Raw genomic sequence first — 16,050 nt, forward strand, 5'->3', positions numbered from 1 at the left:
TCCATAAAAAATATTTTTTATATTATAACAAAACTATACAAAAGCTACAGAGGAAATCACCAAAAAAAAACCCCGAATGAGGCCCTGGTGGCAATAATCCTTAAAAATAAAAACCAGTTCAAATCTGAAAAAAAAAATATATACATTCACAAAGAAATCACAATTCTTAACACCTYTGGGGTGGGGAGGCCATCGCCCCAAGACTATCAGCTGCCAGGCCAGCACAAACCCTGGCAGCGAAAGAGTGGGGTAAAAAAACCAAAAATTTTAGAAAAAAAAAAAAAGCTCGTAGAACGTCCAAAGGAACCTGGCTGATGGGACCCCCCAACCTTCAGACAACCATATTTGCAATGGACAGGCCAGGGGTGTTGTGATCCATTAGGGGCACTTGCTACGAACACTTCTCCATCAACAAAAAACATCGACTGAAATTATGGAACAGGGGTCACATGCACACAACCCCAAGAGCATAAACATCATGACTGCTCATTCTCTGAAAAGGCAGATCCATGTTAAACAGTTCTCAAAAAAGTTTAAATATGCATAAATATCTATAAATAAGCATTAAGCTAATGCAATACAAAATATATTTAAAGATGTCTCCRGTCAGTAGCAGGTGTGCCTCTGGCRGATCACCGAACACCCRGCGTTGTATCCTTTTGCTTTTATATACCCTATTGTCATYTATTAAAACCTTTTAAATTTTAACAAAAAAGTAAACCTCGTTTTTCACACTAACGGGGTTTGCTGGTGTGCAGATAATGGAGAACACCCCTGAGAGCCACCCCGACCACAGCCACCTGCGACATGCGCTGGAGAAGGCAGAGGAGCTGTGCTCGCAGGTGAACGAGGGCGTGCGCGAGAAGGAGAACTCGGACAGGCTCGAGTGGATCCAGGCCCACGTGCAGTGCGAGGGGCTCTCCGAGGTACCGCCATGGCCTGGCCAGCCCCACTCCTTGCGCTCCCCTCTCCCTGCACTCCCCTCTCCCCGCACTCCCCTCTCCCCGCTCCCCTCTCCCTGCTCCCCTCCCTTCCCTCATCCCGCTCGTGCTCCCTTCCCTCGGGCTCAATCCTGCTTGGGTGCCTGGCTCCACACTGCTCCCGGGTTCCAGGCTGCAATTTTCCACTACAACTTCCCAGTTTGCCAGTTCTCTGCAGTACAGTGGTTACAGGACTGCTGCATCCCACCCCAAAGCTGTACCTGACCGCTTTGGAGTAYTTTGAAAATCAAATATTTAGAAATATTTTCTCTGGTAAAGCCTTTTATACCTTCGAAAATGCAAGAATACTGATCAAGTCTCTAGAGACATTCCAGAAGGAATCCCTGCCTCCCATTCCAAGTTACTTTTTAAGATAACATGGAAGTATCCAGTGGAACTATAATGAAAATACTGTGCCTGTATGTCCTGCAAAAGGAGGGAGGGTGTTCTGATGGCCTTCCTGTGTCTGGTGGAGATAACAGAGGCAGACAGATCACAATTTTCAAAGTATGCACCAGGTTTTCTGATTTAGAAGGTAAACAACAAGCACTGGTTGGTTCATAAAGTAGGAAAATTGCGTTTCACCTCAGGAAGTCTGAGTGCTCTGGGAGAAAGGTGCGTGTGACAATGCCAGAAGGGTCAAAGCAYGTTCAGCTCTCTGACAACCACTGCCTGAAGGAACGTGGCTGCTTTTATCTCCTGTCGATGGTGCCTGGCCCTAGAACAGCAAATCCATTCCCTGGGAGAGCCCCTGGTGCTCGCTGCAGCAGCAGCAGCAGCCCCAAAGCCATGGCCCCARTTCTCTCCCTGCTTGCTGCCTGGGGSTTGCCAGCTGCCTGGGGGCTGAGARCTGGTGAAAATCAACCTGAAAATGGCACTTGAGGCAAGGGCATGACTGCTTCTCTGACTGAGCCTGAGCCCTGGCTGAGTCTGGGATTGTGCTGGTCCCAGTGGTCAGCAACTCTAACTCGGTGTGTGGTGGCTCTCTGGAGCCCTTTGGGGTGTTTTAGGGGGTGAGATTCCAAGCCAGTTCAGAATGCAGCCCTGGAGGGATCTCAGCCTGTGCAGAAGCCCTTGCATAGCTGCTGCTGCTCCAGGACAGCTCCCCGGGGCTCAGTCCCACCCTGGAGGTGCATGCCCAGGGGGCACAGACGCTTTTGGCTCCTCGCTGCCTGCCCAGCCCGTGCCCTGTGGGATCCCCATGGAGCCTCGTGTGACCGGCAGCGCTTGTCGTGCTCGAGGCATCGCTCGTCACCCCCGTGACCCCGACTGGAACCAGGACTCAAAACTCTATTTGGTCTCTTGCAGGGCARCCCCGATTGTTTCACTTTATACAGTGCGTTGTTGTTCTTCTTCTACTTTTCGCAGCAACTCGTTTTTAATTCAGTTACAAACTGCTTGGGACCTCGCAAGTTCCTGCACAGCGGCAAGCTCTATAAAGCCAAGAGTAACAAGGAGCTGTATGGTTTTCTCTTCAACGACTTCCTCCTCCTCACTCARATCATAAAACCTCTTGGCTCTTCGGGCACAGACAAGGTCTTCAGCCCCAAGTCCAACCTGCAATACAAAATGTACAAAACTGTAAGTGCAGCTCTGGCACGGGCGTGGGGACAACAACATCTGGGGGTGGGCAAGATGAAGGAAACCTCTTCCCAGAAAAGAGGTTTGAAAGCTTTGGGGCTCCAGCTTTGGGGCAGAAAAAGTGGCTCTGTGCTGCAGGGAGATCAGAAAAGATGCTTTTGAAGCTTTGCTYGAGCAGAACTCTTCAYGAGAGCTCGTGTGTTTGAGGGAGCRGAGGGAGAGCTGTGTCCACTKCTCTCTGGGGGAAGGAGATGCTGYTGTGCTTGGCTCCCTCCAGGAGGGATTYCAGGCTCTGCAGGCACCTCTGTCTTCATCAGTTTTTAACATTTTCTTGTTATCTGAAGAAAGATGGAAGGCAGGAGAGGGGAGATACTCAGGGCGTGCAATAAACTGATGTGTGCTGAATGCCCCCGTGCAGACTCTGCAGTACAGCTCCAGCTTTGCTGATGTTTTACAGCCCATCTTCCTAAATGAGGTACTGGTAAAATTACCCACAGACCCTTCTGGAGATGAGCCCATCTTCCACATCTCCCACATTGACAGAGTCTACACGCTCCGGGCCGAAAGCATTAATGAAAGGTGAGCGCCTTCATGGGCCTTTGCATGTAGGATGGGAATGGTTGGGATGGAAACCCCTCCAAGCTGGTTGTTTTACAAGACTGAAGAACTTCTTGAGAATATGGTGGCCTGAAAAGGAGGGAGAAATAATGATGTTTTCTAAATTGWAGTTAGACCAGCAATGAAGTGGCTGAGGCTGGATATTTAGGCTGYTTTTCACATTRTCTGGCAATGTGAAGAAGCCAAAARATATAATTCCTCCTTGTGCTGCTACCAGCTGTTTGTGCAGTGGAAGCATTTRAATGGCTGRATGTTGAAGGGGATCAAGGAACAGRTCAGAAGTGGAATCTGAAGCAAAACCTCTCAAACTAAACCCAGTTAGTTTTACCTGGTTCMGTTCAGACTGGAGAAGTCAAAGGGAACGCAATCTTTAATCCTCAGCTGAAGGTTTTTATCTCTGGCAAGGTTACAGAGAGAAGACTACACTGACTTACACTGCAAAGGTTACACTGACTTACACTGCAGAGGCCATATGTAAGGTCTTGGAAGAAAACTTTTCTTGAAAACAGAATACTGGAAGTTCAGCAAACCCCTCCCCCTACTGCAGACATTGTGTTGTGCCAGCTGGGAAATGCAGGGCCCTCAAAATTCTGATGCCCCTGGATCCCTGGCCCTGCCCAAGGCCAGGCTGGACATTGGGGCTGGGAGCAGCCTGGGACAGTGGGAGGTGTCCCTGCCCATGGCAGGGGTGGGATGGGATGGGCTTTAAGGTCCCTCCCAACCCAAACCATGAATGTCCTGTGGAGCAGCAGCTCTTCATTTGGGGTTCAGAAATGGATCCACARCTTCCAGACTCTCCCATGTTTCCTTGACTCATGGGAGTCATTGTGACTTCTATGTCACACCAATAAGCCCTTGAGGTCACCTGGTAGCCCTTCTGCCACCCTTTTTCTGTCCGCTCCTTCAGGCACAGGCTGGGATTGGTGGGATCAGGAGCTGGACTCAGTGATCCMTGAGGGTCCCTTCCAGCTCAGGATATTCTRTGATTCTTAAGCATGAAACAATTTCCCAGAAGGGCCCATTCACCACCCATGGACTCCCCAAGTTATGCTTTTAATATCCTGAGAGTCAGAAGAATTTGGTAGGAAACCTCAGAGATCAAGGGCAGTGGCCACCTCAGCCACCAGGGTGGCTTCTACCTCCTGGCTCCAAGAAATCAGTTTGTTGCAGTAAAGCAAGGGGCTGGATGGAAGCCAACCTGTTCTTTGGACCTTCTGTTTTCTCATCAAGCATCTCCTGCTCGTGGTTCTCTTGAGTGTTCTTTGTGTGGTGGGATTTGCTGCCTTGGGATGGTCACGTTTCTGCAGGTGCTCTGAATTCCAGTAAGATCCTTCCAGACAGACAGCTCTGGGATAGCAGAGCCTGGGATGGGTCAGAGCCTTGGCTGGGAACGAGGGACAGCTTTAGCTTTGTCTACTGTGCTCCAGCAGGGAAAAATGGAAATGACATTTTGCAACTTCTTTTTTTCCTTTCCTTCTGAAGGACTGCCTGGGTTCAGAAAATCAAAGCTGCTTCAGAGCTTTACATTGAGACTGAAAAGAAGAAGAGGGAGAAGGCCTACCTAGGTACAGCATAGGTTGTGGGGGTCTCATCTGTGGGAAGTCCCTGGGCGAGAGAATCCCTTGGTGATGTTTCTCTCTCCTCTCCTGTTCCACAGTTCGCTCTCAGAGAGCCACAGGCATCGGGAGGCTGATGGTGAACGTTGTGGAAGGCATTGAGTTGAAGCCCTGCAGGTCCCATGGTGAGTGCCTGGGCTTGCTCTGCTCCACCAGGAGAAGGTTCCTGCCAGTGATGCCTGATGATTTTTGCTTTTCCTTTTTACGTTTTCTGTACCCTCTATRCATCCCYCTTTAYCCCTTGATTGTAATTCCTTGTAATTCCTGCAGCCTGATATTCCAGCTTAGTTTAGGAATTCTGCTGAGCAGAGAGACCAAACATCCTGAGGAAGAGATCAGTGTGCCCTGTGCTCTTAAACCCGAGCTCCAGCCTTGGGTGAAGCCTTCTGTCCAGAACATCTTGTGTAAACTGGGCTCTGGCCTCATCCGGGGGGGGATTCATTAGAATAGGGGGACACTACTGCATTTGTGAAGTTTCTTATTGGGGAATCCTAGATAGATATGCTAATTCCTGAAACCTATAGAACTTGTATCTTATTGGACAATCCTAGATAGATATGCTAGTTCCTGAAATCTATAAAACTTGTATCTATGCTATACACGGGTGTGCATTCTGCCATCAAGTTGTGCACCTGGGATCCCAAATACCGAGGTAAAACCCTTTTTATCCCCTTAACCATGTCTGTGTCATTATTAAAAACTGGCCTTTCAAGGCAACACCAGCCCAAGCCTGCAGGAGGCTCTGTCCCAGACATGCTGCTGCTGTTCAGTGCTGTGGGTTTAATGAAGGTCAGACAGGCACAGGTGGATCTGTGCAACTCAGCCGTGGTCCTGCACCTGTCCTGCATTAGATTTTTGTTCCAGACTGGCTGAGTTCCCACCACACAAGCCCTGRAGTCCTGAAGGGAGGAATGGAGGATGCTCAGCAGAGCAGAGCTTTCACTGTGGTGTTAATGTGCCCCATCACAAAGGCTGTGAAGCAGAGTCTGGGATGGGGCCAGAGCCCCGAGATGGGGGCAGAGTTTGGGATGGAGCCAGAGCCCCGAGATGGGGCCAGAGCCCCGAGTTTCCCAGCTCAGTTGGCTGCAGGAGTAGAAAGACACTCAGGAACAGGATCACCCAGCTAAAAAAGCCTCACTGGTTTGTGTTTGTTCCCACGTGTCCAGGAAAGAGTAACCCCTACTGCGAGGTGACCATGGGCTCTCAGTGCCACATCACCAAGACCATCCARGACACCCTCAATCCCAAGTGGAATTCCAACTGCCAGTTCTTCATCAAGGACCTGGAGCAGGACGTGCTGTGCATCACGGTGTTCGAGCGGGACCAGTTCTCCCCCGATGGTGCGTAYGGGGCTGCCCCTGCCAGGGCGTTTGGAGCAGCTGCTTTCCTGCTGAGGGAAATCTCAGGGGATGGGCTGGGTTGGAAGATGATCTTTAAACRTACCCCAGATTTGACCCCCTTTGCCTATTTGGGAGTCAACCCACCCTTGCTCCACCCAAGTATCTGCACAAAAAGAATCCATCTCCCTCTGGATTTTTGAGAGTTTCTTGTCTTGAGCAATTACAGCACCTGCTGACTCCAGAAAGCTCTGGGTGCTGCTTGCACGGAGAGGGGCTCATGCAGGAGGAAGGGAAATGCCTTTGAGTTTCTGCTACAGTAACAGAGATAACAATGAGCCCAGGATTCCAAACCCGACAGAATCACAGAATGGTTTGGTGTAGAAGGGACCTTAAAGATCATCCTCTTCCATGGGCAGGGACACCTTCCACCAGCCCAGGCTGCTCCAGGCACCATCCAGTGTGGTCTTGACAGGGTTCAGCACTACAAGCTCCCTCGTTCTTTCCAAAGCTGTGATAAACATGTGGAGCGTGGCTGGGTGTGTTTTGGGCTYATCATTTGGTGTATTTTGGGCAGTGTTTGGATGGGAGTGGTACTGGCCTGCTGACCTCCTTGTTGGGCTGTTCCCTGCTTGGCTCTGCCATCTCCAGAGGCTTCACACTCAGGYGTAACTGCTCAGCAGCTTTTGGCCTTTTTCTAACACATCATYGAATCAAGAAGTCCCTGAAGTGAGGCAGCTGTGAATTCCATYGTGGGTTTTTCCTGCTCGCTTTTAAAACTGCTGCTGTTTAACATGGTGTGGCTAAACCCCCTTCTATGCAGCCCCTGCACAAACAGAGCTGACTGAAATCTYGTTTCCTCTTGTGTTGTGTGTAGGTGGAAGCTCAGTTCCTTCTGCAGACTCTGGTTTTCCTTTGCTGAGCCGTGTTTTTGCCTTGCAGACTTTCTGGGCAGAACGGAGATCCGCGTGGCAGACATCAAGAARGATCAGGGCTCCAAGGGACCAGTTACAAAGTGTCTCCTTCTGCACGAAGTCCCCACGGGAGAGATCGTGGTGCGCCTGGACCTGCAGCTGTTTGACGAGCCTTAGGAGAGAGGGGCYGATATCAGAATTGAGCCGAGTCCACTGCAGGAGGTGTCTGCAGCAGCTGTCACYGAGTCCTCGCTGGTGTGGCACAAACCTACTGCTCGCCCTTCACAYGTCAGAGGGTTATCAAAGCAAACAGGAGTATCTTTGTGCCTTGATAATTCTCAGTGAACACACGAGTCCCAATTTAGTGAGGAGATCTCCCTCAATCTGTCCATGTGGAACTTGGCATCGGTGTCCTGGGCTGGTGAACAGAGCCTGTTGTTCATCCTGAGCTGCAGTGGGGATGGCTGGCGAACCACAGAGGTGGCTGTGCCTGCTCCAGGTGCCCTGCTCTTCCACGGCCGTGGAGAAGGTGGTGTGGGTGTGTTTTGGAGGCTTCCTGCAGGGTTCTCCCCTTCAGGAGTTCTGTGCCTATTGCTCAGCAGAGTGGTGTGTAAATGTGATATGAATGGAAGGAGCCGTTTGGCAGCAAGAAGRTCTTGGAAGATCTTCACGATGGTACTGAAAAGACTTAGAAAATAAATAGTCTATATCTATAAACAGAGAAGATTCTATTAACATACCACTTCATGACTCGTGTTGCCCCTGAAAATAAAAGATGCCCAGGCCTTGTGCACAGAGATGAGCTGTGCTCCAGGAGAGTCCCCCCTCGGTCCCTTTGGCAGCGGCTGCTGTCCCCAGAGCTGTCACGGGACAGGGAGCTGAGGGCAAGGCATGGAGCTCTGCTGGTGTCTGTGCAGCCCTCGGGTGCTCCTGCACTGCTGCTGCTCACGGGGAGATCATCACTGCTGTGGGGAAGAAGAAACAATCATGGCTCCGGCTCAGGGAGGGAATTCCCAGCCTGCAGAGCCTGGTTTGCAAAGCAATCTGCAAAAGATACCTCCGTGCCCAGGTACGGAGCCGTGCCCTGCTCACCCGTGGGGATGAGATGAGGAGTGCCAGGACTGGGGGCAGCCACGTCCTGCAGCTCCAGGGGAGCTCGTGGTGCCGCAGTGTGGGGACCCCAAAGCTATTGGGGGTATGCCGGGGCTCTCCATCCCTTTCCCTCATGGATGCACACGTCCAGGCCCACATCCCAGTTTGGCAAAGCTCCCAGCTCGGGCCGGGCACTGACCTCTGCTGTCCCTCAGGCCACGTGTCAGTGCCCTGCCGAGTCTGGGCTCGGGGGACCAAAGCCCCYGAGAACCAAATTCCTCTTTGTTGTGCTTGGATCCCTTCTGTTCATGCCCTGCCATGCATCCACTGGTATTTTTGTAAGGACTTCATTCCGGATGGGAGGTGCCAGCCTGTGTCATTCGCATGTGAACGTTCTCGTGGAGCTGTTGTTAGGTTTCGGTGTTCCTTGCATGTCCTTTCAGTACTGGTTCCCACCTCTCCTGTGTCGGCGGTGTTCTCTAGCACTCCAAGTCTTATTGGTTTCCATTAGGAAATTAGGATAAATTCATAACAGGTAGGTAGGTCAGTATGGTAGTAAGTGTAAACTGTGCTGGGAAGTGTCTGTGTATTATAATTTCCTAAAAGACCACTGTAATGTTTCAAGCAACGGGAAGGAAAAAAATGTATGTTGGAGGGACAACAAAGTTTACATTTCATACTTTTCAGAATCGCTTTATTATTTATTTATTGAAGATAGTGTAGAATTTTGTATCAGAAATGACAGACATACTTATGTATTTTTTGAAACAAAACAGAGATACACACTTTAGTTAGAAACTTTCAACTGACCACGTTTTAGAGGGAGTGTGACTTCCTAGGCATGCATTTGTTTACCACTAACTGGCTGAAAACACAATTAAGAGAACTTTAAGTTTCTATTTTTCAATGTTGTTAAGAAAATCGTTTCAATTAAAATATGTAAATAGTACTAAACCCATGCTTTCCTAATTCCATATCAATACATTTTATTAAATATAATGTATATGAAAATACACATTGTTGTGGTAGGATAAAAAAGTGATAAAATCTATTACTGGAGTACCATTAAATGTCATTGTCTAACCTTTTATTGCTGTCCTAATTTTACTCAGTAGCTGCCAACAGGGTGAACACTCTCAGTGTTTCACAAGTAGCATCACTTTTTTAATATTTCYGTTTCACCAGTATCCATTACTGGCCACCAGGACAGAAACATCCTGTGGCTGGAATGCAGGAGCTTTGGGCAGGGTTTTGGGGGAGCCCCGAGGAGCTGCTCCTACCCGAGGCTCATCTGGTGCTGCAAGTGGGGTTCCTTCATACAGGGGTCCCTCTCAGATTGCAGCCCTTTTCATGGGTGTGTCTGAATCCCAGAATCCCAGAGTGGTCTGGGTTGGAAGGGACCTCAAAGCCTATCCAGTGCCACCCCTGCCATGGCAGGGACACCTCCCACTGTCCCAACCTGGCCTTGGGCACTCAAAGGAATCCTGCCCAGCCTCCCAGGGAACAATTCTTGCCCAATATCCCACATGTTCTCCTGGATGGATCTTCCCCTTGGGCTGGCTCTTGGACTCCACCGTGCTTCCCTTTGGAAAGCAAATTGTCACTGATACTGAAACCAAGAGATGACATGGAGTCCAATCAGCCTTGCCACCAGGCTCCTGGCTGGTCATTGCCCCATTTCTCTTGGGACAGTCCTTGGTAGGTGTCATCTTTGTCCTCTGCCTCTTTCTCAGCTCCATAATTGTTGGGGAAATTGGCTTCCAGCCACTCCAGCACCTTTTGATGGCCCAACACTCTCTGCAGCCCTGGCAGTTTGGGTGAAGAGCTTTGATCGCTGTCCATTCCACCGAGCAGAGCCCTCCTTGTTGTGTTCCCATTGGGAAAGTTCTTCCTCACCATCTTCCCGTTGGGAGAGCTGTTTGTGGTCATGGTCATGTCCTTTCCATGGAGACATGGATTGGACCCTGAAGTCTTCCTGAAAAGATGGCTCTGTGTGCATGGGCACCGAACACACGGAGCACAGAGACAGCCGGGACTGGAAATTGTGTCCGAGCACTTCTGAACGCTCTGGGACAGCGGCCCGAAGGGCTGGGGTCGTCTGCGGCTGCATCGCCACACGGCTGCCCCAGGACCGGGATCCCTGAGCAGATACCGGCACCGGGGGTGCGATGGGACACGAAACACACGGGGTTCAGTCTCTTTGGGAAAAAGAAATGAGTTTTTTAGTCTGTTTGGGAGAGAAAATGACTTTCAATGGCACTCGTCTGTTGTATTTGGGGTTCAGAAGGCATAATAAACAATTTTTAAAAAAATTACGATTCCATGTGGTTCAAAAGTCATAAAGAGGTAGTCAGGAGCAACATCTCTACTGGCAAAAGATTTAATAAAATAAAAACGTTACTATGAAAAAATCTTTCATCTTTAGTTTTGTCACCGGCTGTTCTTGGTTTTTAAACTTAATTCCTTGTCTCTTTTCATCTGCTCTATTTTGGAAACATTGAAGCAAAAAAGAGCAGCATCAAGGAAAAAAATCATCAGCTGGGGGCGAGGCTTCAGAATGGACAGAACTCCCGGAGGATTCACACGTGGCTTCAGCCGTGTGYGCACAATGCACAAAAGCATCGCTCCTTTCCGAGGCTGCATTGCAGCTCACAAGGAGTAAAATCAGAGTTCCTCCTGATTTCATAGGCTTGCCRTGCATAATTTATCCAGAACCTCCTCCAAGTCCACAGAGAAGAGATACATCAAGTGTGGTTCTGGATAATCCATTTTCACTSCAATTTCCCACTGCTGCCAYTGCTGTGGAGAGCCYAACCTGCAGGTGGGACCACACCTGACATCCCCCGAGCCTCTCCAAGCTCCACCAAGAACAATTTCTTGTCCCATTGCAGGATTGAATGAAAGAACGAATGAAATGACAATTCCTGCCTTCCCCTCTCTCAGGGCTGCTTAAATTCTCAAATGTCCCCGCTACTGCTCCCTCAGAGAGGAACGCYGGCCTGGGGACTCTGCTGTGGGACATTGGGCAGAGGAGGAGGGACACACTTGGGTGTCCCTGTGGACAGAAAAAGGGCTGMACATCCAGTCCCAGTCTCTTGTGTAGGTCATGGATTCATTGAGGTTGGAGATGTTCAGGATCATTCAATCCCACCATCGTCACCCCAAATGCCACAGACTCCTCCTGAACACTTCCAGAGACAGTGACTCCACCACCTCTGTGAGCAACTCATTCCAAGGCCTGACCACTCCTGCAGAGATGTTTTTCTAATCTGCAATCTGAACCTCCCCAGGTCATTTCCTGTCATCCTTTCCTCGGACAGGGCAGTACAGACCAACCCAGTTTTCTGGGGAGCGTGGCAGACCCTCCMTAGCACTGACTCCCTTCACAGCTCCCTCAGTGCTCCTTCCACGTCCTTCCCAGTACCTTTCCCCAGCAATCAGGGTGAGCCAYATTTTCAAGCTGTGCCACAAATGTTCAGCTACAGAAATTCAGGGCAGCTTCAGCATCTTCCTCCCTCAGGGCTGTGCTTCCCCAACCAAAACACTCGGCACCATCAACACGAGAAGGAAGAATTTTATTGTTTCTAGTTTCATCCCTGGGGATGACCAGGACAGCTCTCTAGACACTCTCTCTCATGATTTTGGTGAGTTTCTGGATCTTGGACCTTGTTGACATGTCCACGAACTTCTCCCCAATGTTGACAATCATGCCACCAAGGATTGATGGATCAGTCTAAGGAAGGGACATTGAACAGAAAATTGATTAGCAGAAGTTTGTTACTGTAGGACACCAATTTTACACTAGCAGGAAGATGAATTAAGCTTTTCAAAAGGCCTTTTTTGAGATACGTTTGTGGTCACTATGTTTCAAAGTTAATATTTTAGGAATTAAAGTATTATCATGTCTACAAGAAAGCAGAGAATTATGTAATAAAGCAACTGGATTCAATAAAAGTTTTTTTTTTTATAAAAATCAGAAAATAGAAGCCTTTAACGTGAACTTAGTATAATCTGTTTGCAAATGAAAAATCCAGACCTTGGTCTCCAGCTTCAAGACCTCTCCTTTAGCCAAGAACCCATTCAGAGCACTTTTCAGTTCAGTGAGGCTGGCCTCATCCAAGGGCTGGAAAAGAAGAACAGAAGAGAAAGAAAATGAAGGACTTAAAAATATTCAAGTAATAGAACAAGGACCCAGATTTTCTCCTCAGGTCTCTTTGAAGACAAACTTCTACCAGGAAGGCAGCTTTCTGCAACAGGGATAACCCAAGGGCAACACAGGAGCAACCACCACGTTGTGCCCTCCTTATTTCATGAAACATTTTCCTGTTTCAAAGAACAGGGGCAGCTCTATGTGCAGATCAGCCTGATTTTTGTCAGTCCCTGGGTTCACACAAAGGAAGGAAAAACGTGGCCTTTTGAGCTGCAATGGGATGAACAGGTTTCATTGTGGAGCAGGAACTGTTGGATATCAACCCCCTCTTTKYAGCAATTTGTGCAGCTTGGCAGAGGTGAGACATGTCCTCGCTGTTCTCACAGCAAGTTCTTCAATCCCAGAGCKCAGCATTAACCAGGACGGGTTTGTCTTTTCCCCCACTCGCTGATGCCTTGATCCAGAGCTGCCCAGCCCAGCTGTGCCATGGTGACCGCGCCCAGACCCACCATGGCACCTCCCTTCACAGCCCCACCGTGACACCCTGCCCACCTGTGCCGTGGTGACTGTGCACACCACCTCTCCTCGGAAGGCRCTCATGATCTTTGCAAAGGCAGAGACGATGCCTGGGGTGTAACGCAGGCGGCCGTTCTCAGCCAGCAGATCTGTAAAAAACCCGCACGTCAAGGGGTAAAGCACCACCAGAGGCAGATTTGGGCARCCCACAGCAATTCCAACAGATGGCACTGCTGGGATGCTTCCCTGAGGCCCAGAGGTCACTCACTCATCAGGTTGACAGTGATTGGGGACATCCTCTCTTTTGCCAGGGCATCATTCACGGCTTTTTGTTTCACTGAGCCCTTGGTGTGAGGGTTCATTACCACACTGGCCAGCTTGGGGTCCTTCAGGAGGCTCTGAGGGGACACACAAAGATGTGACAAAGGCCAGGATTTTTCCAGGCATCACAAAGCCCACCCAGAGCAGCCAGGACAGGCAACACTGGAGTGAGAACAAAGAGCTCTTGAGYTGATGGGAAGTGAAGCAGCAGCTCTAGCTATAGAATCAGGGAATGGTTTGGTTTGGAAGTGACTTTAAAGGTTAGATGGACCTAGTCCCACACCTGCCATGGCAGGGACACCTCCCACTGTCCCAGGCTGCTCCCAGCCCCAATGTCCAGCCTGGCCTTGGRCACTCAAAGGGATCCAGGGGCAGCCACAGCTTCTCTGGGCACCCTGTGCCAGGGCCTGCCCATCCTCCCAGGGRACAATTCCTGCCCAATAACCCATTTGCACACCGAGGGCACAGRGCAGGCAGTCCCGGTGCCAATGGGCTGGGAGTCTCACAGGTTACAGGAGCCCAGTGCCCTCCCCACTGTGGAACAGCAGGGATGCCCCCCTGCTCCCAAACCCAGGAGCCCCGGCTGTGGAACACCTTACCCACACACGCATCARCTCCTTCTCCACCTGCTCCAGCTTYTTCTGCTTGCTGGCTGCCGAGTAGAGGGCGGTGGCATAGCGCCCTTCCAGCCCGTACACCTGGATGGGCGGCTGCGGGAACAAAGCGGGGCGGCTGAGCGGGGGGACTCGGGGAGAGACCCCCCCCACCGGGCCAGCCGGGAGACAGCCCTTCACCCTCGCCCCACCGTGACCACCTCGGACACCGCCTTGACCGCSTCAGCCCTGTCACCTTGACCAGCACGGACACCCCGCCAAAACGCCCCCTGACCCCTTATCTCCACCACCTTTGAAACCCTCCMTGTCCCCTCAATTTGATAACGCCCCTGCCGCCCTCATCACGACCCTGGTGCACCCTCACCTTAACCAGCTTGGACACCGGTCTGGCCGCCGTCGTACTCAGCTGCCGCACCTGGGGGGATAAGGGGGAGAATGGCGGTGTCGACGCAGCCCTCGAGGATGGTGGGAAAGGAGAAGGTTCGAGACCCCGCGCGGGGMTGGAGGGCGGGACAGGACCCCCTCAAAAGCCACCCAGGCCCCACCGCCCCCTCAGTTTCACCTTCACGATGAGCCCGGCCGCCGCCGCCATGTTTCCCCGGCCGCCCCTCAGGGTCACCGCGCACTGCGCAGGCGCGGCGGAGCCACGCGCACATCCCCGCGCCGCCTGCGGCCGCTCCTGCCGCGGGGCACGCTGGGAGCTGTAGTTCCGCGGGGCCGCGCTTTCGAGCCGCGCGCCCACTCCGTGATGCTCCTGTGCCACCAGTGTCCTTGTGGGGTCCCTRTGGGGTCCCTGTGGGGTCCCTGTGCCCACGGTGTCCCTGTGATGTTCCTGTGCCACCAGTGTCCCTGTGGGGTTTCTGTGGTGTCCCTGTGTCCCCAGTGTTCCTGCATTTTCTGTGTGCCCTCACTGTCCCTATGATCCTCAGTGTTCCTGTGCCCACAATGTCACTGTCAGTGTCCCTTTGCCCAGTATCTCTGAGCCTGATGTCCCTGTGCCCACGGTGTCTCTTTGCCCCCGACTGTCCCTTTGCCCKCAGTGTCACTGTCAATGTCTCTATCCTTATCTATGCCCCCAGTGTGCCTGTCCCCATGGTGTCCCAGTGCCCTGGTGTCCCCCATGGACTTCTCCAGCATGSGTGCTTCCCATAGGATCAGTTCTTTGGGATCAGGCTACTCCTGTGTGGGCGCCTTTCCATGGGGTCAGTCCTTCAGGAACTGCTCCCTTTCCCCATGGGGTCAGTCCTTTAGGAACTGCCCCAGTGTGGGTCTCTTTCCATGGGATCCCAAGCTCTCCCACCAAACCTGCTCCAGCCATGCTCCTGTCTCCACCGGGCACAGATCCCTGCCAGGAGCTGCTCCAGGGCAGAATTCCAACGGGGTCACACCTTCTTTTGAACATCCCCCTGCTCAGGGGCTGCGGGTGGATCTCAGCTCCCCTGTGAATCTCTAGGGACTGCAGGTGGATCCCAACTCCCTCGTGGATCTGCGGGGACTGCGGATGGATCTCAGCTCCCCCATGGATCTCCAGGGATTGCAGGTGGATCTCAGCTCCCCCATGGATCTCCAGGCTGCACCTGCCTCAGCCCCACCTGTCCTTCTATTCAGGAGAGCGAATGTAGCATCCCAGGAGTTCTTCCAGACTCGGCCCCAGCTGTGCTTCCCTCACAGAAACCTCCAGAAGGCAGGAATTATGTCCTCCCCTTGGATAAAGTACGTCCCAACATCTTCCAGGTGGAACAAGGCAGCTCTGTCCCTCTGTCTGTGTCACCTCGAGCAGCTCGCTCGGCTCCCGCCTCTGCTGAGTTATGTGGAATGGTTCGAGTCTTCCCCTCCCTAACTCCTCCATGGTTTTCTCTCCGCAGAGCTGCAGTCCTGGTGGCCGCACGGTGCCGGGCTCGGGCGGTGGCTGCCGTGGAAATGCGGAGCTGGCGCGGATGGATGGCTGCGGGAATTCTGCAGGGCAGCAGCCAAGCGCTAGGTGCTGCTCTCGCTACGAGATCCAAGCGCAGGGATCGTTTCAGGACGGCAGAACAGAGTAACAGAGTTCGAGTGAGGCTCTTCAGGAAACGCAGCTCAGCGTCCCAGCAGGAACAGGCAGTGTCTCCAACTGGGTTTAACCTGGCTTTTGGGATTTCATTCCCATCTCTCTCCCTGGAGCCGTTCCGGGCTGATACCCAAAGGCACAAGGACGGGTTTGAGCCTAATATAACTGAGATACAAACTGACAGGCTGGGAGAGCTGGGATTGTTCATCCTGGAGAAGGGAAGGATCCAGTGAGAGCTCAGAGCCCCTGCCAGGGCCTGAAGAG

General features: G+C 51.6%; 2 protein-coding genes across 2 annotated transcripts in view; one reads left to right on the forward strand and one right to left on the reverse strand.

Moving 5' to 3' along the window:
- ITSN1 (intersectin 1) overlaps window positions 1-10,501 on the forward strand; it is a 33,428-nt gene extending 22,927 nt beyond the window's left edge. Inside the window, exons 10-16 of the mRNA XM_057385677.1 lie at window positions 759-926; window positions 2,349-2,561; window positions 3,019-3,140; window positions 4,662-4,744; window positions 4,837-4,920; window positions 5,962-6,135; window positions 7,075-10,501. Coding sequence (XP_057241660.1) covers window positions 759-926; window positions 2,349-2,561; window positions 3,019-3,140; window positions 4,662-4,744; window positions 4,837-4,920; window positions 5,962-6,135; window positions 7,075-7,223 — 993 coding nt within the window. The 3' untranslated portion in view covers window positions 7,224-10,501. The remainder of the gene's footprint in view (window positions 1-758; window positions 927-2,348; window positions 2,562-3,018; window positions 3,141-4,661; window positions 4,745-4,836; window positions 4,921-5,961; window positions 6,136-7,074) is intronic.
- A 1,193-nt stretch (window positions 10,502-11,694) lies between these two features.
- ATP5PO (ATP synthase peripheral stalk subunit OSCP) lies at window positions 11,695-14,369 on the reverse strand. The gene is made up of 7 exons (XM_057385678.1): window positions 14,302-14,369; window positions 14,104-14,154; window positions 13,725-13,835; window positions 13,073-13,202; window positions 12,841-12,953; window positions 12,175-12,261; window positions 11,695-11,871 (listed from the first exon to the last, which is right to left on the reverse strand). Exons 1-7 carry the CDS (start codon window positions 14,329-14,331, stop codon window positions 11,758-11,760), a joined length of 636 nt encoding a protein of 211 aa, XP_057241661.1. The 5' UTR covers window positions 14,332-14,369; the 3' UTR covers window positions 11,695-11,757.
- Between the last annotated feature and the right edge of the window lie 1,681 nt (window positions 14,370-16,050).

Source organism: Malurus melanocephalus, unplaced genomic scaffold (genome assembly GCF_030028575.1).
Source record: "Malurus melanocephalus ecotype Western Australia unplaced genomic scaffold, MMel_1.1 scaffold_854, whole genome shotgun sequence".
NCBI classification, from domain to species: domain Eukaryota; kingdom Metazoa; phylum Chordata; class Aves; order Passeriformes; family Maluridae; genus Malurus; species Malurus melanocephalus.